This window comes from Hibiscus syriacus, unplaced genomic scaffold (genome assembly GCF_006381635.1).
Source record: "Hibiscus syriacus cultivar Baekdansim isolate YM2019G1 unplaced genomic scaffold, ASM638163v2 tig00003041_pilon, whole genome shotgun sequence".
Taxonomy (NCBI): domain Eukaryota; kingdom Viridiplantae; phylum Streptophyta; class Magnoliopsida; order Malvales; family Malvaceae; genus Hibiscus; species Hibiscus syriacus.
In genome coordinates this window covers 9,876,221-9,898,816 of record NW_024061960.1, presented here as the reverse complement: position 1 = coordinate 9,898,816, position 22,596 = coordinate 9,876,221, and the positions used below count along the sequence as shown (strand labels likewise).

Below are 22,596 nucleotides of genomic sequence, written 5' to 3'. Positions count from 1 at the left end.
GTGGTATTGACATGGTGTAGGAAAATTGAATCAAGAACTTGCAAACTGTGCAAGTGTTTAAATGATATTGATATCTTCTGGTTATTAGTTCATCGCCGTTGTGTATTGGAAATTGGAATGGTTATACGTATAGTTATGCCCACAAGGGATAAATTCTGGCTATACGACCATTTTGTATCTTATCTTCTGCTTTTCAATTGATCTAGTGGCAAAATAAGTAATAATCTTGCGAGATATCATATTTCATGTCCAGATTCAGATAATGTAAAAAGCCGTTGCCATACTAGCACCTAGCACTCGACCCGCAAAACCAACTATAATCCAATCAAACTTTTCCTGTTGGCTGCCTCATTTGTTGTTATCGATTTGGTATTTGTAGACTTTTGTGTTCCAAAATTTGGGATGATAACTGTTGCAGAATTGAAGAAAACAGAGGAAAGGAAGTTGAAGCAGAGATGAAAAGCAAGAAATTCTCAAAATTATCTTCATTTAGTTCACGAGGACAGATAAATACTCTTCTCGTACATTTTTTATAAGTTATATACAATCATAACGACAAGAACCCACCCATGGAAAGCTCAGCCATATCCAAGTATGTTTTTTCTCAAAATCGTAGGAGAAAAAAGCTTCAAAATTGAAACAGGTATATCGATATCAGGAGAAAGCAGCACGAAGAATGAGAAGCAAGCAATTCTGAAAACTCATTTTATTAGTTATAGGATTATGGGCAGATACTCTCCTATATCATTTTGTAAGCTATATACATCATAAATACACCCATGGAAAGCTCAGCTGTGTGTGTTCGCTCTGTTCTTGAGCCATGTTTTTAAGTGACCACTCATGAGTCAGATGATTCACCCAATGGACTTTTGCTTCCAGCTTCTAAGTAACTGATCTAAATTATGGCTCAGTTTGGACCCCAACAGCTCAAGTACATGACTTTCCTCAATGACTCTTCTGATTGTTTAGACTTGTCATCCCTGCACAGTCCTTTTGAAATTGCAGCTGAGGATTGGGAAGAGAGATTCCTGGCCTGAGAAGCAGACCTGACATGGTTCTTGGCATGCTGGACGGCTGACCTTAAAGTATAGTTCCATCTGCAGATACCTTGATCTTTCAGAGCCTCCACGGCTCCCATGCTGGCTGCAACAATCCATGCTCTGCTTGTTGAACTCATCTTGCAACTACACTTTGATTCTTAAATCCTGAAATTGAAGAAGATAGTACTTGAAAGATGGACTGGGTTTTGATGTTTGTTTTGCTGATGGGGTAGGTGAAGTGGCTTCTTGTATATATAGGATAGGGTTAGGGAGGGAAAGAAGCCACATGCTATTGCTCGTGGTTTTGAGACGGTGGAAACAGCCAATAGTTTTCTCCTTGTGGGAATACTATTTATGGATTAAACGTCCATAACATGATGACTAGGGCCAAAAAGGGGATTAAGGATTGAATATAAATGATGATTGGGTGAGTGAAAATGGCGGTTTTGGTTAATAATTTCGAGGAAAGCAAGCAGGAGTATCATCATACAGAGATCCAAAGCCATTGGTACTGAGAGAAACCAGAAGGTTAACCAGCCACTGAGAATTGGATTATATCATCTCTCATTTATATAGTATACAATTGAAAAGCCCAGCCATGGATCCCCCACTGTGTTTGTTCGTTCCTTCATTCCTCAACCGTAAAAAACCCGTTGAAAGAGAATTTAATTACGGTGATACAGTAAAATCTAATTGTTTTCTCTTTAAAAAAACAAATGGGAGGAGCGTAGGAGCGTAGCTGATCTAACGGCTAAGATTTAATCAATACACACTAACGTCTACTTTTGGCCAACGGTCATATATTTTCCAAGAAAATAAATTCATCACATATTTCATTTCCCTTTAACCAAAATCATTCAACGATAACCAAAGTTACATTCCTTCAAAGATCCAATTTTGCTGCTCTTCTTTCTCTTTTCATCGATTTTAAGTGTACAAAGATGAGTATACTTCAATACCCAGATTCGTTTAATGTGCCAGAGCTTCTGGTTTGGAACAATGCGGCTTTCGACAATGGGGAGTCCGAAGATGCAAACCCCCTCAAGGATTCTTGGTGTAATCTTGATTCGGAATCGGTGAATCAGTCGCTGGAATCTGATGGAAGTAAAGAAAACCAGAGTCCCCTTTGGGTAAAATCCCCACTTTCTTTCAAATCTACCGCTTCTCTTGTTAAGCCTTGTTCCAAGAATGTTACCAGAAACACCAGAGAGCCATTTTCAGTGCAAACGAAGGGTGGGGTTTGCAAGAAAGAAGACAAGAAGCGTGATGAGAAAAAGATTGATATGGAGATTGAAGAGGTAGAGAAGGAGGTGGGTCGTTTGTCATCGAAACTCGAAGCTCTTCGACTCGAAAAAGCTGAATGCAATGCGAGAAGTATCGCGATGAGAGGAAGAATAGTGCCTGCCAAATTCATGGAGCCAAAACAGAACATCTTGGAGAAGAAGATCGAAGATCCTCTGTTTTCTAAACCGAAATTGAATCGAAGGGGGGTTAGTTTAGGTCCATCAGAGATTTTCTACGCAACAAAATCAAGGCAATTCATGAAGCAGGAATTCACAACTTCTGTACAGTCAATACAGAGTCGCCGGAAATCTTGTTTCTTTAAGCTTCAAGATATTGATGAAGGCAAGGTTACAAGAGAGATAGGCAAGAGCTTGAGTCTTAGCCCTCGGTCGCGTAAAACTGTTTCCAAGGTCATTGCTTCTAAGCCAGCAGCAGCAACGACAGTAGTGGCTAAGAGGAGTATGAAGAAAGAAGAGGCCGTTCTTTCCACAATTCAACCAAAAAGGCTCTTCAAAGATGTAGAGAAACCAGTAACAGCCAAGAAACCATTGAAACCTGGGAGAGTCGTCAGTAGCAGGTACAATCAGATTCCCAGTCAAAGCAATAATAAGCGTGTTTCGAATGAACAGATTGTTGGTTCCTGCAAGAAGGAGAGCAGAGAGAAGAAGAAGTGGGAAATTCCTAGTGAAGTGATGATTCCAGAGGGAGGATCGCAGGAAGAATCGCCTAATTCAATTGATATGATCAATGATCTGCTACCGAAGATTAGGACAGTGAGAGTTTGGGACGAAAGTCCTCGGGATTCAGGGCCAGCCAAAAGAGTGGCTGAATTGATGGGAAGGAAATCGTACTTTAGTATGGAGCAAGAAACAGAGGACTCTGTTTGTCAGGCTCTGAGTTTTGCAGAGGGGGAAGGGGAGGAAGAGTGATTCATTTCATCTTCTTCTTATTCTTTACTTCCGTTTTTTCAGCTGATGAGATTGGGGTTTGAGGATGTAAACCATAACTATTGTTATGGGCTAAAGTTACATTGGCTTTGAATACATCTGTATATGTTACCAATTAAGCTTTTCTATTCTCTTGCTTTTGGGTGAAAGGTTAATATATGTTTTTCTGTTTTTTGACTAACAATAATTTCTTTTGGCTAGGGCTTGTTTTATTTAACAAATTTATGTTCATTTTCTACTCAAACGAGCTTTACTCATGTCTTCTCTTTTCTTCACATTCCCGATAAAAGTTCACTCAATCCCCATGGTATGAATATATTAGCTCATATTTACGTTTTGGAGCTCAAGTGCTGTAGTGTCCTCCGTCAGCCATCCACTTGTGAAGCTTGATGGTCCCTAATCCTATCTCATTGAGCATCTAACTATAAATAAGATAATAGGAGTGCTTAACAATTCCTCAGATTGCACATTACGTGGTAGTGCATGTGTTATGGATTCTCCTCTCATTTTAGTTTTTTTCTCGTTGCAGAATGCAGTGGAAACGGCAAAGAAATGAGATTGGAGTTTTTAATGTTTACAAGATTCCCAGTAGTAATATGTGGCTGGAACCTTGATGTCCTTAGAGCATCGTTGTCGCTAATGATGACACTGCCTGATTTGTTGGCTAGTGTAATGGGAAGTTACAGTTTTGAGGATTCAAAATCTGTTGATGGATTTGGTAATAAATGAACTATACTTTTTGGGTTGAACTTTCTTTTGGATTTCACCTTTTATATGGCAGAAAATGAGATTTGAATCAAGTTATGACAGGCATTAACCATGTACTGATTCTTCCACTAATTCCAAACATAATTTTACTGCAAAAAGTCATGACAGTTACTATATAAGAGCAAGCCAGCTATTTAAAAAGCTCCACAACCATGACAGAACACTTAAAAACGTACGTAAATTAAAACTCAGGTTCATCTGTTTCCTCCTTGTTCTCTTCTCCACCACTGGATTCAGACATAAAATTACCGGAAACGTCGCCCTTGTGTGCTTCTGTTTCTGGCTCTTGTTCATATGCAACCTCTATATCTTCTTCTGTTTCATTTCCATTGGCAGAATTGAGTTCAGCTTTCTTCGGTTCCTTGACATACATGTTCATATTCTGTTTGATCTTGTCTGTTTCTTTAACTTTGACATGGTCTGTGCCCTGTGTACAATTATTGGCTTCTCTATTGACACCTTTGTCTTCTATTGCCACTGCCAGAGAGTTAATATGGTTTCTTTGCATCACAAATCCTCCTTCCACCTGATGGCTTGTCTTGCCGCTCATTTTTCTGTGTTTCACATCTTCAGTACCGTCATAGTTCTGTTGCTTGAAGTAATTAACTTTTCTATCATCCATTTCCTTCCTCCGACCTGGTTCGGTTTTTGTTTCGTCATCAGAAACTGTTCCATCTTCCCGGCTTATTATATCATCTTTATATTCCTTTGACAGTCTTCTGTTTGTCATGTTTTCAATTGCATCTATTCCGGAATTTACTTTCCTCTTTAGGGACCTGTTCCTAGCAAGAGTTCTCCATCTTTTCACCTTTGATCTGCTTAAATGGCCGATTCTCCCTGGTAATCTTGAAATTCTTGAATCGTCATCTGTTTCCCCGTTTTCCCTGCTTTCTTGGTGAGAATCTTTACGTTTTCCAAGCTGCCTTTCTAAGCTGCTTCTCTTTTCTTGTTCATCATCCAAATCATTGATCGTATCAATAGCATCTGCACGATTCTTTTCCTCATCTATTCCAATATTACTTGTATCTTCAGAAACCCCGTTTCTGGTATTTGCTCCCGATTTTTCAAGTTTCTGCAGCTGTCCACCTCTTTTCTCAATTCCATCTCCAACCCCTTCTCTTTTGTCTTCCTCTTGAGAAAAACTGGATTTAGTCTCATTTTCATCCCGACCTTTCGTCAAATTGTCACCATCCTTATTCAAAGATTCATGTACCGGCCCACCTTCCATGTGGCTGAACTCTATCTTTCCGTTTTGTTCCATACTTCCCATAACTGTCATATTTAGTTGCGAATTCAATCGGCCATCGGTACTCACTGACCGAACTCTTAGTCGGGGATTAAGAAGGTGCTTCAATTCCTCAATTTCAGCTTCCTTTTGCTTCAAAGTTGCTGTTAGAGCAATGACCTGAGGGTTTTCATTTCCTGTATTCATGTCTTTATCTCGTAACCGTTTGATCTCGTTCCTTTTCTCCTCCAGTGTAGACTCCATGGCCTTTTGCTCATCCTTAAGCGAATCAATTCTAGATAATGTTTCCATGAGCCTGCCATCAAGCTCCATCTTTTGGTTTCTAAGGTAGTATATCTTTGCATTTGTCTCTTCAGCTTTCCTGTTCATTCCTTTGGCGTATTCTCTTTCCTTCTGTGATAAAAAAAATGAACACGACAATGTCAGCATCTTGAATATGGATGGCAAACGGGCGGGTCGGATGTGAATACCCCTCCCCATTCCCATATTCACCTAATATTTTTTAATCTACCATCCGTTCACCACCCATGATAGGTACAAATTTTCAAATCCACACCCGCCCACGCGAGTACATTTTCAAATACATCCCCACACCCACTACCCACTAGCGACATACCCATCTAGACCCGCCTAACAGCAAACTAATGGGATGTTGGAGTTGGTTCCCAGACAGTTCGTGATGGGGTAGCAACGAATGCTTCAATTTGTCAAATGAGTGGCTCTACGAATGTTATGGAGACAAATTGTAGGGAACATGTAGTCGCAGAACTGGATTGTTGAGTTGATTTCGATGTTAATTCTCATAGTGCGCCTAATATGGGTTTTGAGGGGCTAAAAAACATAGAAACTGTTGTTTTTGATGTTAATGCATATAGTACGGCTAATTTGTGTTTGGATGGGCAGCAATGGCTAAAGAACATGGAAAGTGACGTGGTTAGTAGGATTATGAGTTTAATCAAAGAGCCGAATATTTCCCTAATTAAAGACTAAATATCCTTAATATTTGGTTAAATTATATGTTATGTATTATACAATATTAAAATTTATAAATTAATCTCTAAAATTACATCTAAATTTATAATGGTCCAAAATTTAATAGATATTTAGCTGGCCGGCGAATGTGGGGCGGGCGGATGCGGGCCGGGTAATGTCTCAAACCCATTACCCGCCCACCACCCACGACGGGTACCACTTTATAAATCCACACTCGTCCACTACCCGCTAAAATTATACCCATCCCCGCTCCAATTGGAGCGGATGCGGTACGGAATCCACGAAACTGTACCCGTTTACCATCCCTAATCTTGAACCTCGGCTGTGTTTAAAACCTATGAGGCTTTGTTACCCGGACACGGTGATACATATGCGGGTTTGACATGGATATGCTCAATTCTTTTAAACTTGTTCATATATATGGATTAAAGATCCTAAAAAGTAAACATAGTTTAACATAACAAAGAAAACTTTGCTATAAGCTCGTTTCATTGATTACAAATATTAAATTAATAGCAAAGCACATGGAAAGTTGGAAACAAATGGATTTTGAATTCATAAGCTGAGGCAGGAAGTTGTGAACCCCAGGCGATGACACCGTAAGCTGAGCAAGGCAATCACATGGCTAGACTTGGATCTCACTAAAATTTGAGAAAATGTCAAACCGTCCCAAGAGTCATAGTTATTCAAATTCAACAAGGCATGAGCCTAGTCAATAATATATTGCAAATAGGCTACTCGTTTATCACAAATTAGCTTAATGATTTCACAATGCATAAGACATTGTGTTTGATCACTGAACATTGTAAATCAAGAGAAACCCTCCATGAACAGAGAAAAAGTTACTCTTTTGGGCTTGGATCGTCAAAATAATTTACCAAAAAAAAGGTTAAAAAGTAAGAATAGAATAGAATAGAATGCATGATGTTATTGACTTGTCATCTTGAGAGAGTGGCACGTAAGAGGCAACAATGCATGCATGAAGGAGAGAGAAAAAAAAAAGGAAACCTGCAACAGCATCTGGAGAGAAAGGAGCAGCCGATTCTTGTCCTCGATGACAAGGTTAAAGATGCGCCGTTCCCTGAGCTTGTGCAGCACCAAAACGCCGAGCAGCGCCGCCCCGAACACCAAAAGCAGCATGAAACCATATGGTCTTCCCTTGTGGCCATTTCCATTCCCTTTGCGGGATGTTAATCCTCCCATTGATCTCTCGGAAAAGAAGAAACAATATGAAAGAACCGATCTCTCTTTGATCTCTCTGTTTGTGAAAGACAACAAAGTAAATAAAAAAGAATGCAAATGGAAGTTCAAGTGGAGCGGTGTTAACTTAAGGTTGGGTTGTAGAAGAAAGACAACTGTGTTCAAGGCGCCGATTCTGGAGAGGAAAGCATGCTTTCCGAGTTTCAATGTTAACAATTTAGTATATATATAATATTGAATAAATTATTATAATATTTTAAAAACAATAATATCAAATTTTATACGTAATAATATTATTTAAAAAATAATTTTTATGTGCCAAAAAGTAATTAAGTAATTTTTATAATTTAATAATTAATAAGAGTAATTTATATAATATCATTTTGAATACTATAAAATGATCTCATTGCTATAGTTTAAAAGAAAATATAATTTATCAAACCTTAATTAAAATTTCGTATAAGTAAAATTATTTGAATAATTTGTTAAGTTGAAATTAGTGGATAAAAGACGTTTGGATCACCTGATAATTTTTTAATACGTTCAGATCATATGATAACTTCTGAAAGACGTATGATCACATAGCGACTTCTGCAACATTACCAACTATCTTTACTATTATACATGTATAAATCGACGTGTGGTTCAGACATTTTTTTAAAAATCGTTGTGTGAATCAAACGTCTTTTACCGAGTACTGTAACTAACACCTTAATTGAAGAAATAATTTTCCATATATTTTGTTGGAAAAAAAGGGACAACACATTATTGAAGTATGTAATTTTATCCTAAGGACAAATTTGTTTGAATATAGAGTAAGAAAAAAATACTCATATAAAGTATAATAGAAGTTATTTTCTAAATTAAGATTTTTATTATAGTATTTGATGAAAGTTGTTAGGGCTATACGGTTCTGTCCAAAACCATGTTCATATACGTTACATGTTTGAAAATATCTTCAAATAAGGATGATATTGTCACGTTCAACAAGGACGGATGAGCATCGTTAATGATAAACACCATTAAATTAATTTATAAAATGTTAAATTATAAATTAATAAATGTATAATTATAAATTAATTAAAATTTAAATATAATATTTATACAAATTAGTTTTTATACATCTTATTTTAATTAGCAGTTATCAAGCCCAAAAGGTCCATCCAATACTTTACATGGACCCCCGTCCATTCCCATTATCAAAATCCAAACGAATGCCAAACGATTACCGCTCCAACTAAAGCCCAAAAGATTTCATCAATTAAACCCAAACTATACACACACATGATACTTCAATTGAAATAATTCTTCTATTCTAAAATATTTTATATATAAATTCAGGTGTATGATCCCGGTCGATCTGGATTAGTCAAGGCAAAATCTTGGGAACTGGAAGGGCAACTAAAAAATACTCTGCATCAATTCTCGTATTATAACATTCCTTTTGAATTAATCCCTAAACTTTAAAATATCATATATCAATCCTCAAATTATTAATATCATTTTTATTTCTTTCATTTAATACATCATTCACTCTATTAATTTGTTAAGAACTTAGAAATTGAAATCATGATCTTTAAAGTTATAATCTATTTTTTAAGGTTTTAAGATTTCAACATGTGAATTTCTAAAATATAATCTATTTTTTTTAAAAATTTACTAATTATTTTCTCAAGACTTTCAAAAGTTTATTATTTTCTTAATCAGTAAAATTAATTACATATTAATAATAGAATGATTAAAATAAAAAGGTATTAATAATTTAAAATTTGATATATAACATTTTAAAATTTAAAGATTAATATAAAATTGAGATATATAAAAAACATGATAGTGATTTACCGAAAATATTAAAAAAATAATAATATTTTCGACAACACATTTCCTTAACCGTATATTAAAACTATCATACTCCCAAAACATGACCTAAAAAAAAAAGCAGAGAATACACTACCTTACACGTTCAGATTCGCATAAAATATTTCCCACTTTGTGCAGGCTCCTTACAGTTGCAGCCTATCCCTCTACACACTACAATACAAATGTGCCCACCGTTTTCCCACACTAAATTAGAAAATTCTAAAATACAATATTTTAATATAAGATTTAAAAGAAATAAAAATCGATCACAACAAAATATTTATCAAAAGTATATCTTTTTAAATTGGATATGACAACTTTTTAGATTAAATATAATACAACAGAAAATATTATATTTTTCATAATATTTTCGGTTATAAGTTCTAAACCTCTGTAATATAATTTTTTAGTTATAATTGAAAATATTACAAATTGTATAACTTTTTAAATTGATCATGATAATATTTTAGATTTAAAAAAATCTTAAATTAAATTATCGTATAATAAAATTAACCCACTAAACTAAACTATTAGCTATCCAACTTCAACTCATCCAACCCATGTCCCATGCTCTTTCATTCATATATCTACAAGACACTCGTCGTTATATGATAATCATATTCGATTCGAATTAAATTTTAAATTAAAATAAAATACTTTTAATATTTTTTATTTATAAAATTTAAATTCAAAAGTTTATTTTTAAAAAAGTATATGTATTTTTATCATTCGATCAAACGAAATCATAAAATGAAGAATAAGTTAGTGGCCACTAATCATTCGCCAAAGTACCAATGAAACGTCAAAGAATATTGCACTAGACTAGAAAAAGCCAAGAGTGGTGTGTTTATTTCAAAGTGGTAGGCCAAGTATGAAAGATAAATTTTGAAGTGGTCCTTCCGAGTCAGATATCCAAACCCAAAGCTACCTCAGCTCATTAAACTCGAACCAAATTCTGTAGCTGAGTCGACCTCGGCATCTGTCCATGTGCCAAAAGTCATCCACAAATTTTACTAAAGCTTTCACCTTTTTTCTTTCTTTCTTTCTTTTTCCGTGGCGCCGATTTCGTATGCCTTTGTTGTTCCAAACTGGAAAAAAAAAAGGGTTGCAATCATAGTAATCAACTACATGATAGAAAACATTTAAAGGTTAATCAATTATTTTGACAAATCACATTAGCAATCAACCCAAGTTTTGTTTTGTCGTGAAATGAATAAAGACAGGAAGATAGAAGATGCAGAATATCTGGCCGAGCAGTGGCACAAGACATGTGGAGATTTACAAAGGCCGTGAATTATGCATGGGAGGACATAACTGCTACCAACACAAAATCTTGTTGGATTTGAACACGGGAAAAATGGAATCCAAATCACACCAAAGCTGAAACAATCCAACGCATATTTGAAGGAGGAGTAGCCACGCCATGAATTAAGGTGACAGACAGCAAACAGTTGAAAATGCATATGATCAGTGAAAATCCCAGAATTTTCTTTCCTGACATCATCATATATGTTTGGTAACAAAGCTCCAAAAAACCTAACCAGCAATGATGTTCTTTTTTCTCTGATTCAGATGAAAAAAAAGAAGCAGATATACCTTCTTGTTGTCTGGTGAGGCTAGCAAAACCGAAACCTAAGAAATGATTTATTTTCAGCCTTAGTAAGGAAGATTAGCAACTCCCACCCACAAGTGCTGTTAATGCAAATTAATTAATAATGTATTATGGGATGTTGTTTTTAGTAAGTAATTCTTGAGCACAACGTGTAGTTATGTAGCATGAGGACCACTGCATGCGTTCTACGCATCGTAATGATCATTGGGTTCATATTTAATACAGTAAAGAATGCAGACATGTGTACTTTGAAACTTTGGGAAAATACAATAACCAAAAGTAAGTTGGTTCATATGTATTCGCGCTCTAACCTTCGACTGCATAGCTAAGTCTGAACTTTATTTAAGGCCATGCCCTATGCTACAAACTGTATTATGGCTATAATTAATAATCAATTTGAGCTTTAACCGCTAACTGTTGAGTTTACGCAAAGTAGTCATTTGGTTTGTAGCAAACTACTTGCAATGATATCGTCAGTAAATTATACGGTTGGTTATTTAACTATAAAAAATCATTTTAATTACTGGAAAAGAAGCGACTTGGGTTGCTTAACCACCGCACCAAGTGTTAAAAGCGGTCGTTCACCTAGTTTTAGTAGATGATTTTTTTTAGTGTTGATTTTTTGCATATACAAATCTCAAACACGAAATTTACTTAAGTGATATTAAATTATTTATCACTTGAATCAACCCGTTAATAATTAAAATTCAAATTAATTACATTAACTTAAGACAAGTTGTTATAAATTTAAGGTAGCCGTCTTCATAACTTGGTGTAAATTAAAACATTGGATAAATGGTCGATTCAAAATCTAGATTGTAGCATATCTTTAAAAAAGAAAAATTGGATGGACACACATGCATTAATAACATAGAATTATTGTATAAGATGAACATAAATAATATTTTAAGATGGACACAATCAACAAAATAGATAACTAATCAAAGAAAATTTAAATTTAGGATGAACACATATCCATCATAGATTAAGAGATGATATATATATATATATATATATATATATATGAAAGATGAATGAAATAAAGAAATCAAGTAATGCTCAAGTGGGAAAGTGTCGATTGAATCAGCTTATCATGATGATTAGTATTTGTAGTTGTATATAATTTTTTTTATAATAAAGAAGGAAATTACAACCGAAAGAAAATACAACATTGGAGGAATAGGCTGAGAAACCCATAGAAGCCCAGACCGTAGAAACCCTTGACACGAACAACTAAGTTGGGAAAGATGAATAGGTTGCACCGTCACTATGGTCAGCGACATGAATGCCTCCAGAAGAGACCATGCCAGACTAAACCTCATGACATACAACATTGATACTATCATAGAATCAATTGAAACGCTGGAGAAATGAGAAGACACTGCTATCAACATTATCGGCCACCAGCAACAGAATCCGGAGCGGTGGCTCTAACATTCCACAACCATCACAACTAACGAAGGTCCACGGTGTTACCATAACCTCCGGTCAACTATCTCGGTGGTGTTTATAGAATTTTCAAACGAAAAAAATAAAGAAAATACATATAAGTCGGAAAGATCCAGCACTCGCCAAAACCGGAACAACGAGAGTAGGACCACTGAATAGGTTGCACCATCCCTTTGGTCGGCGACATGAATGCCTTCTTTAGCTGCAGCCACCAAAGGCCACCACGATTCGAAAAGGTCAGTGCAATGAACGACGCTGAACTCTCCTCAAAAGCCCGATCCCGGGACACCACAAGCCATCGAAGGCTTGACAACACCCATAACAAGATAAGTAACAGGGACCATCTCCGTCATGATGGGGTTATTAAACCACAGAAAAGTTGGAGAGAAAGCTGTCGGCCAACCAGCAAATTTACCTTAAATTTTGAATTTACACCGGAGAAATCTTAATTATAACTTAAGACATGTTCAATATTGTTATACCTTCCGGGTAACATCCAAACTCATTCATTTATACAAACTTTCAGGAATCCATATTTTTTTAATAGAGTATTGTAGTCTCTAAGTTAGTTAGAATGTATAACTAAGAACTCTAACAAACTAATATGATTTTTTATAACGAAATCTAAAACTAAATGATTATATTTAGTCTGTTAATCTACGAGTAATTATCTGATGTTTCATGCCATTAATTACGATTGCTACAATAATCTCTCAACCAAAATGAAAAGTTAGTTTTTTTCTTTTTACTCTCATCTCCTCTTTTGTACCTTCGTCTCTTTAACAACTATAACTCTTTACCTAAACCAAAAGAAATAAATTAGAATAATTCTCCCACGCTTAACGAGTACGGATTGATACTGTTAATGATGAACATCATTAAATTAATTTGCAAAATGTTAAATTATAAAGTATTTAACGTATAATTATAAATTAGTTAAAAATATAAATGTAATTTAATTAAAATATTGTATTTACGAAACATTAGTTTTTAGGGTAAAATATATCATTGACTACCTAACTATTTACCCCTTTTACTTTAACTACCGATTTTTCAATTTTGTCAATCGGGTCTCGTAACTATTTAAATATTATCAATCAAGTCACATGTCGTTAAATATTAACGGAAGAGATGACGTGACAATTAATAAAATTTATATAATTACACATTTAGTCCTCATTACTTACACATTCTATTAATTTGATCCTAACTTTTATTTAATTCAATAAATTTAATCCTCAATACGATGGTGACATGTGTCACTGTGTGATTGGATTTTTTTATTTAATAAATTTTCATCTAATCAAATAATGTCATGTGTCACGTATTGAATAAATGAAAAATAAATTAAATCAATAACCGCAACAGGTGGGGTTTGAACCTAGGACGCAAGCCGAAAAAAATATGCGCCCTAACTACTAAGCTAGACCACTAAATTAGTCTAGTATACAGAACATACTCTATATAATTTATAGTTAATGGTAATAAATGACATTATAAGGACTCGAACATGAAATAATTGAATAGTATGAAAATATAATATATATTAACAAATATTATAATTGATTAATAAATAAATGTGTTTTTATTTTTTTTAAATCATATTCAATGCAAAATTTAAAATAAAAGTGAATTTAATATGTTATACTTGAAATATATCATTTTACATATTTTAAATTAATAAATTGTCTTCATTATTCTAATTTTATTGAATTGAAATGTATCATATTTTATATTTTAAAATATTATAACATCGATCGGATTCTAATATTATTTAACAACTCTATATTAAAATATACTAATTCAATAAAATCAAGTTTACCCTAAAATTTTCTTCAAATATATAATGAATAAATAATAAAATATAAAATTCTTACTCTAACGGGATATAAATAAGTCAGTGCATAAGTTAAAATGTTTATTACGATAAGCCTTCAACTATAAGAAAAATTTTATGTCAACGAAGCTCTTCGTTATATTTCAATTATAAAATATTAAAATTATTTTTTTATTTTATATTTTTCATTAAAATGATTTAAAATATAAATAAAATACATTCACATATTAATTAGTCATAATATTTGTGTATATGTATCATATTAACGTATTATTCAAATATTCCATGTTGATGTTCTTATTATGTCATTTCCCTTTTTTTTATTACACCATTAACTATATATATTATGTTGTGATAAATTTTTCATTTAAATGGTGTAGCCTAGTGGTTGGGGCGTTTTCTTTTTCCCTACCAATTGCGGTTATTGATTCAATTTATTTTCTATTCATTCAATTGGTGACATGTGGCACCATTTGATCGGATGGAAAATTTATTAAATTAAATAGAAATATTAAGAAAAAAACATTCAATCACATAGTGATTCATGAGGATTAAATTTATTGAATTAAATAAAAGTTAGGACCAAATTAATAGAATGTATAAGTAATGAGGACTAAATGTGTAATTATACAAATTTTATTAACTACCACATCATTTCCTCCGTTAATATTTAACGACATGCGGCTTGATTGATAAGATTTAAATAGTTAGGTGACCCAATTGACAAAATTAAAAAATCGATAGTTAAAGTAAAAGGGTAAATAGCTAGGCGGTAAATTATATAGTTTACCCTAAAAACTAATGTTTTATAAATATTATATTTTAATTAAATTATATTTAAATTTTTAACTAATTTCTAATTATACATTTAATAATTTATAATTTAATATTTTATAAATCAATTTAATAATATTCATCATTAACTGTTCGACGAGAGCTGTAGAACTTATTTGTATAAGCAGATCTTACCTTCTAACCACGGTGGTAATGAAACCTCGTGTTTGAGGCCACTATTCAGTATTCACCGTCACGATGATAGATTTAGTTTTGCATTTGGGTAAATCGTAATGAAGAGACGACATGGATTGATCCTGCGTCGACACATAAGAATTTACAAAGTCCAATTTCACCAATCACTCAGCCGGTTGAAATGCCAGCTGCCAACAATAATTTTCCAATAAACACTAAACAGATAATGGATGCTTTCATAGTGAAAAGCTGCATACACACAAAAGGGGAAGAAAAAGAAACATTACAGGTAAAGATCCTTTTGTTTCCTTTCATTGGAGACATGGAATGTCGGAATGATTTCCATGACTCATTGTTGGCCTCCTTTCTTCTTTTTTCTAAAATGTTATTTGCCACTCGACCTTTGATTTTTACTTCATTTGCGGTGACTGCAAAGCAGTAATACGGAATTTCACCGCTCAAACTTGGGATGTTTGGTTCGAGGATTGTAGGATGAGAATCTTACATTTTTATGTTTGGTTGGCCGAGAATCTTATTCCCGGTAATGTTTTATTACCAATAGTAGATTTTTTTGGGTATATTACCGGGAATGTCATTATCTCCCTTCTCTTAGGTATTGTAACATTACCGGCGTTTTGGACTAAAATGCCCTTAAATTTTTATTTTTTTTCAAAAATATCCTTCTTCTGTCATTGAATAATAAAAATTATACGAAGGTTAAATTACAAATTTATCCTTAGATTATTTTAGATTTATACAAAAAAAATCTATAATTAAAATTTTACATAAAGTTCAGGGGTTAATTTTTTTTTACCCTTTCATTAAACCTTTTTTATATTTTTAATTTTGAAAAAAAAATATAAATATTATGAATTTAATTTTTTAAAGAAAATATATAAATATTTTACAATTTGTAATATTATACAAATATATAATAAGGACAATTTGGTCAAATATACATTCTAATAATCTTTTATTCCTTTAACCAAACACGGTAATTTTACATTCCTGCTAAACCAACCAAACACAAAATACAACATTCCCAGTAATCCTATTCCCTGGTAATCTTTTATTCTCACTGATAATCTTACATTCCGTGAACCAAACGCACCATAAAGGATTAATTATAGTAATCTTTAAAGGATTGTTCTAAAGTAATATTGATTTACACGAATCAACTTACCTTAGTGGTTAAAAAAAATCATTTTTCCTAGAGATCATAAGTTATAGCATTAGCGCCTATAAGAGTGATTGAACGTTTCAAATGATTAAGAATACTTATAACATATATTATTTTATAATCACCATTAATTTAATAAAAAATTAATATTTATTTTTCTCATATTACAAATTTGGCCGGTCAAAAGTAGTTTAAACTTACTAGTGATAGTCCAGCAAGAGTCGAACTCGGCAGTGTATTCCAATATCTGCAAGTGTTTAACAAATTCATGTATGAAGCCTTAACCAAGCATATTCGGTGTACTTTTTCTCTGCATTACATTCAATGTATTATTTGTACTCTTATTAAATGCACTTACATCGTTCTTTTATCCAAGTTGAGAGACCTTCGGCTATCTTATAGTTAAATAGACCTAAGCAATACTCAAAGATATTATTTTTAAAAAATATATCATATTTTAGGATAAACTATATATTTGTGAGGCTTTGTTTTTGTCACTCGACTTTTTTTATTTAAAATTATATTTAATATTATATTTTGGTTTAATTTTAATCACTTGTTTATAAAATATTAACAATGCTGTTGATGTATCGTAATAAGTAAATATTACATCATCATTGAGACAAATAAAAATATTGTCGGTAATTATGTTATTTTTTAATGATATGTGATTAATTACGTCGTAATAAAAATAAAATTTTAGATATAATTTTAAAAGAAAAAAATATTTAAATGTCAAAAGAAAATTATATAAGTAATTAAGTATGTAGTTTAGCTAATTTTCTATCATGAAATTCAATGAAAATAGATAAAATTATGGGATTAAACACATGAAGGAAGGAAAGAATCATTAATTTCTATATAGGAAAAGTGAAAGGAAAAAAAGGAAGGTAGTGGAGTGGCTTATGAGTTAAATTTATAAAGGCAGTATGACGCAATGCAGAAATGAAGAGGCACAGTGAAATTGTTGCATCACTGTAAAAAGAAAAAAAGAAAAAGGAATTGCAATTGCAGTAGAAAAAGAAAAGGGGAAATAGATTAGTATATAAATGTGAAGTCGGGCGACACTAGTTTCAATAAACAATAAACCAAAGGCTCCTGACCCCGAAAGCCGAAGCTCATCTCTCTCCGTCCCTCAATGTCATGTCATATCATGTCATGCAAGTAGCACCTAAGCTTTTAACCTCTCTCTCTCAACAACACTCCCTTCGCCCCACGACATTTGTTTAATTGTTTCTCTTTGGCCAGCTCATTCACACCCCCAAATACTTACAACTCCACCACCCAACCCTCCCCCCTCTCTCTCTCTATTTCAACGTATTCTCAACCAGATCTCCGGGAGTAATCCCATAAAGATGCGACCTTTTCCACCCCTTCCTTTGTTTTAGACTTCAGACCTGTTATAAAATCTCTTTCAACGTTACCCATATTCTATTTCTCTCTTCTTTGGGGTTTCTGGGTTCACTTTCTTTTCGGGAAACCTAATAAGGAAAAGAAGAGTGTTTGAGCGTGCGTGCGTCTGTGTTGGTTTTGTTTGATATCGTCTGGGGGGGATCTTGCTAGAGAGAGAGAGAGAGAGAGAAAATGGAGAATGAAGTAGAAAGAGAGAGTGGGTCGATGATCTTTAGCGAGGAGGAGTTGATAGAGGTGAGTGGGTTGAAGAAAGGAATAGATTTTATAGAAGTGACATGTGGGTGTACCAGTCATAGATATGGTGATGCCGTTGGCAGGCTTAGGGTTTTCTCTAACGGTGACCTTGAAATCACCTGTGAATGCACCCCTGGTTGCAATGAAGGTCTCTCTGTCTCTATCTCTTCCTTTAGCCCTTCTTTCTTCTCATCTATCTTCCTTTGATGCTGTTGGGAATATGGGTTTTGATTTTTCTTTTGTTGGTATTTAATGCGTGCTATGATCAAGTTGTGGTGGTGCATTTGACGTTGAAGGGTGTCGCTTTCTTATCTAATCGAGGTTTTGATATAATGAGAAGTGGATGGTGGGAGGCTTGACTCCTTTCGGGGTTTTTTTTGGTTCCTTATTGACACAGTTTATGTGTATGTTGTTTTGTCTCAAAGACTTGGCTTTCCTTGGTTGTAAGACAACAAGGTCGTGTTTTGTGCATATTTTGACACACTACTCCGTCTGTTCATTTGTTGGCCAAAGATCTGAGTTTCATCTTCAGAATAACACCCTCATTTTATTGCCTATTGTTGTGATTCTAAGGTCTTCGATGTAATCTTTTAAGAAACTGTTTTTACATACTTTCAGTTCTGTTTCTTGTCGTTAGACAGAGTAAAACTCATGGCGAAAACATGTGTCCGTATGGATTCTGCGTACGTTTTTTGTTCATTGTGATGGCATGTCATTTGTGAAGTGTAACTGGGAGGGTTGCCTTTTAAGCATGTTCATGCATTGTTTTACTAGGATATCTATATGTCTATAGGGGGACGAACGTCCTATTTCCTGCGTTCTTTTTTTGTGCATGTGCTTTTCTTTACATGATGCTACCTGTGAGTGTAGTACGAATTTGGCTTGGAGGTTCGAACAGTACTTCTACTAGCCAGATTCTATTATTTTAAGGCTTCAGCATATAACTCCATGATATTGCGTCCAATTTTGTCACGGTATTGTTGAGGAAATCAAATTTGGCAAAATAAAAGCTTAAAACATTTGTCAACTTTTACAGTTTGATCGGTGATTAGTGTTACACATGTTTCTTGTTCAAAGTATTTTTAGGTAGGAGTGGATTGCATGCCTATTATATGCATGTGAAGGAACCTTAGGTATGTTAGAAAACTGTCTCTTTTTTCATAAAAGAAGAAATAGTACCCATGTCAAACGAAAAGAAAACTTAGTTATACACTTCAATTTTCTGTTTTACGTTTGGTCATGTTGGGGCTTGTAAAAAGAGCAAGGTGAATTTGGTGGCAGCACTATATAGTCAGGTTCCTTACAACTAAATATAACTGAAACTGGCTTAAGCTGTCTGTACTGTTGTCTGCGCCTTCACTGTTTATTAGAACCTTCCCGTGTCTGGTCATATGATACCATCTTTTCAACTTACTCACATTGTCGTAGTTCCTTTTGCATTTTACTAACAAGTATGGAAACTTTTTTTTTGTTCATTTTTTCTTTTCTAATTGCGTGAATGTCAATTTCAATGGTTAGACAAGTTGACTCCTGCTGCGTTTGAGAAGCATTCTGGAAGAGAGACGGCTAGAAAGTGGAAAAATAACGTTTGGGTGATAGTGAATGGAGAGAAGGTCTCATTATCAAAGACTGCATTGCTGAAATACTACAACCAAGCATCTAAAAATGCCAATGGTACCAACAGATCCCTTAATGGAAGAGTTTGTCATCGGGATGAGTTTGTTCGCTGTAGCAGTTGTAACAAGGAGAGAAGATTTCGATTGCGGACGAAAGAGGAATGTCGGATTCACCATGATGCTTTAGCGGATGTGAATTGGAAATGTTCGGATCTTCCATATGACAGGTTTGTCTCCCAATTATTGATCTACTTCTTATTTGATAAATTTGACTTGGTTCTTTTCTACCTCTAAAAAATTCAGTTGTTAAAAATTTGGAATGTTTTTGTAGGTAATGCATGTGGTAGCAAATACGTTTTGATTCCAACATTTTTTTCATTATCTGTTTTCTATTACTTTTCTATCAAGAAACCTTTTCACGTGACATCTTTATATATGGCTACTGGAAACTAACGATTGATTCATTCTTTCCTTGCATTATGAACTATGCTTTGAACTTGTTTTTAATATCTGCATTTAACCCTTTCTTGTTTTTAATATCTGTGCTTTGAATTTGTTTTTAATATTTGCATTTAACCCTTGTTTTTAATATCTGTTGATTTAATGTGGAGAAAAACAATAAGTAATTTTGGTGAAAAATCTAGTACTGCATGTGAGAAAAGTTTTGGTTCAACCGCAATGCCTGGTTATTTGCATTAGGCAGTTTGATAACAATGCTTCACTCGATTGTGTGGCATTGTGTATTGCTTGTGCCATAATGAGAGGTATAAACATTACTGTTCCGTGTGGCAGTTTGACTGAAGCCTAATTCCATTGTGTGAAATGGTCATTCTATTTATCTATGTTCTCGTATCACTTAGATTGTGAGATGTGTCTTTCTCAAGGAAAGCTTGTAGATGTCTTCCTGATATGCTAGTTTTGTTTCACTGATAAAATTTTCTGGCTCTGTCCTGGGCCGTGTTCTTTTCTTTCTTGAATTGAATGTGGAGGGAGGAAGAGAGTTCCGAAAGGGCTCGGAGATGGCTATTGATAATATCTTCTTTATACTCAAATCATCTCTAATATGTTATGTCGACAACATTACACCTTTAGCTCGAAATGAATTTGTTTTCAACATCAGATTTTGGTTTCAGGATAACATGCGATGATGACGAAGAACGAGCAAGTCGCAGGGTATACAGGGGCTGCACCCGTTCTCCGACGTGCAAGGGTTGTACATCCTGTGTGTGCTTCGGGTGTGAAATCTGTAGGTTCGGTGATTGCAGTTGCCAAACTTGCACCGACTTCACTAGGAATGCCAAAGCTTGAAGAGGATGGGTTCTCTTCATTTGCTGCTTTGGTTTGAACCCACATCCACTTAAGAAGGAAAGCGAGCTGGATTCTCTCCTGTTTCGTGCCATTAGACTTTTAAAAATTTACCAGTCCCTCTGCTTATCGACTGGTTTTAAAACTTTTAATTTAATTGAACTTGATCCCTGCTTTCATATCTGCTCTGCTATTTTGTTTCTTTTTCTCACTAATCAAAGTCCGGACGTATGCATTGACGACTTCATATTTCTCAATCTCAACGCTGGGCTGTAAGCTAAGTTTTCATGGTTTTTATCTTTTAATAATAAGAGGACGGGTTTTATCCGTAATTTTTAATTAATTCCTCAATAATTATTTTTATTCTTTTTTTTCAAATGATGCAGCAATTTATTTAGTAAAATCGTATCATAATAATTAATGCTAGCAGTGTTGGAGAAACTAGTCTATAAGGATGGCAAACGGGAGGGTCGGGTGCGGATATCCATTCTCATACTCATTTAATATTTTTTAATTCATCACCCGCTCACCACCTATAATGGGCAAAAAATTTTATATCCACTCCCGTCCACGCGGGTACATTTTTAAATTTATTCTCACACCTATCGAGTCGAGCTAAAATATTGTTGAGTTCACCTCGAACTCGAAAACTTTAAAAGTAGGCTCGACTCGACTAAAAAACTCGCGAGCTAAAAATTATCGAGTTCAATTTGAACTCAAAAAAATTTCAAGAGTTCAATTGAAGCTCGATTTTGAGCTCGATGCAAGCACAAACTCATTAACTACCACAAATTATAACGTAGGATCTCCTACAGTGAAAAAATCTTAGGCGAGCGCCCCTCCCAATTGCAATGGAGGTCGCTTACCTAGGCCATGAACCTTGATTATTGTCCATTGACCTCATCCAGGTAAATATGTTAAAAGAATGTAGCTTCCTTTTATTTATAATGTCAAATAAGTGGTCTACTCATGTACTTTCCTAATGTGAGATATTGTTCCAGGAAAAGAACTATAAGTCTAACATTTGGTGGAAAGGTGAATCCGTAAAGATCACATTATAAAGATCAACTTACCATTATAAGTTGCAAGAAAAAATAGTTGCAGTGTTTGTTAACTTGAGAACAAACATTAGGTAAACACAAACATAGACATGACAAATAAGCAGAAACAAAAAAAAAAACTCCAAATTCGTTAACAAAACCATCATGGACTAACCTAATGGTGGAATGTTGAGAAACTTGGTGAGTAAAATATTCCCATATGCTGTTGTAATGCAGAGTTCAAGCTGCAAATCTCTTAAATCGGACAAGAATGTCTCCTATATAAAGTAGAAAAAAATACTTCTTATAAGCAGGTTAGGAAAGTTATTGGCTTTTATATAGTACTATATCTCACAAAGTAGAAATACTTCTAGCCTAAGTTCAAGATTATTAGAACAATATGGTAGTAAAATCATGCTAATTTTGAAGATGGAGTAATACAATGAAGTTCGAATTGAAACATGTACTATTTGTGAAGATGAAAACTAAAGTGGGTACTCCATGTCTTTCAGGTTTGACAGAGAATCTTAACAACCTCATAAACTAGATGAAAGTCGGTAAACTGGTAATGTGAACTACAGATGCAATCAAACCCATCACGAT

The 22,596-nt window shown here is 34.1% G+C and overlaps 4 protein-coding genes and 1 non-coding gene across 5 annotated transcripts; 2 read left to right on the top strand and 3 right to left on the bottom strand.

Annotated features, from left to right (window-relative positions):
- Nucleotides 1–691: 691 nt before the first annotated feature.
- Nucleotides 692–1,273, bottom strand: LOC120167281. Its single transcript, XM_039176352.1, has 2 exons — nt 905–1,273; nt 692–785 (listed from the first exon to the last, which is right to left on the bottom strand). The coding sequence occupies exon 1, from the start codon at nt 1,175–1,177 to the stop codon at nt 908–910; it is 270 nt and encodes an 89-aa protein (XP_039032283.1). The 5' UTR covers nt 1,178–1,273; the 3' UTR covers nt 692–785; nt 905–907.
- Nucleotides 1,274–1,907: 634 nt separating this feature from the next.
- Nucleotides 1,908–3,364, top strand: LOC120172556. Its single transcript, XM_039179988.1, has one exon. It carries the CDS (start codon nt 1,982–1,984, stop codon nt 3,251–3,253), a length of 1,272 nt encoding a protein of 423 aa, XP_039035919.1. The 5' UTR covers nt 1,908–1,981; the 3' UTR covers nt 3,254–3,364.
- Nucleotides 3,365–4,021: 657 nt separating this feature from the next.
- On the bottom strand, nt 4,022–5,665 carry LOC120172545. The gene has a single exon (XM_039179981.1). It carries the CDS (start codon nt 5,652–5,654, stop codon nt 4,221–4,223), a length of 1,434 nt encoding a protein of 477 aa, XP_039035912.1. The 5' UTR covers nt 5,655–5,665; the 3' UTR covers nt 4,022–4,220.
- Nucleotides 5,666–17,559: 11,894 nt separating this feature from the next.
- On the top strand, nt 17,560–21,132 carry LOC120172534 (protein ULTRAPETALA 1-like). Its single transcript, XM_039179975.1, has 3 exons — nt 17,560–18,180; nt 19,551–19,875; nt 20,782–21,132. Exons 1-3 carry the CDS (start codon nt 17,970–17,972, stop codon nt 20,954–20,956), a joined length of 711 nt encoding a protein of 236 aa, XP_039035906.1. The 5' UTR covers nt 17,560–17,969; the 3' UTR covers nt 20,957–21,132.
- Nucleotides 21,133–21,711: 579 nt separating this feature from the next.
- Nucleotides 21,712–21,869, bottom strand: LOC120174255. Its single transcript, XR_005521156.1, has one exon. It is a non-coding gene; the product is annotated as a U1 spliceosomal RNA (small nuclear RNA).
- Nucleotides 21,870–22,596: the final 727 nt, after the last annotated feature.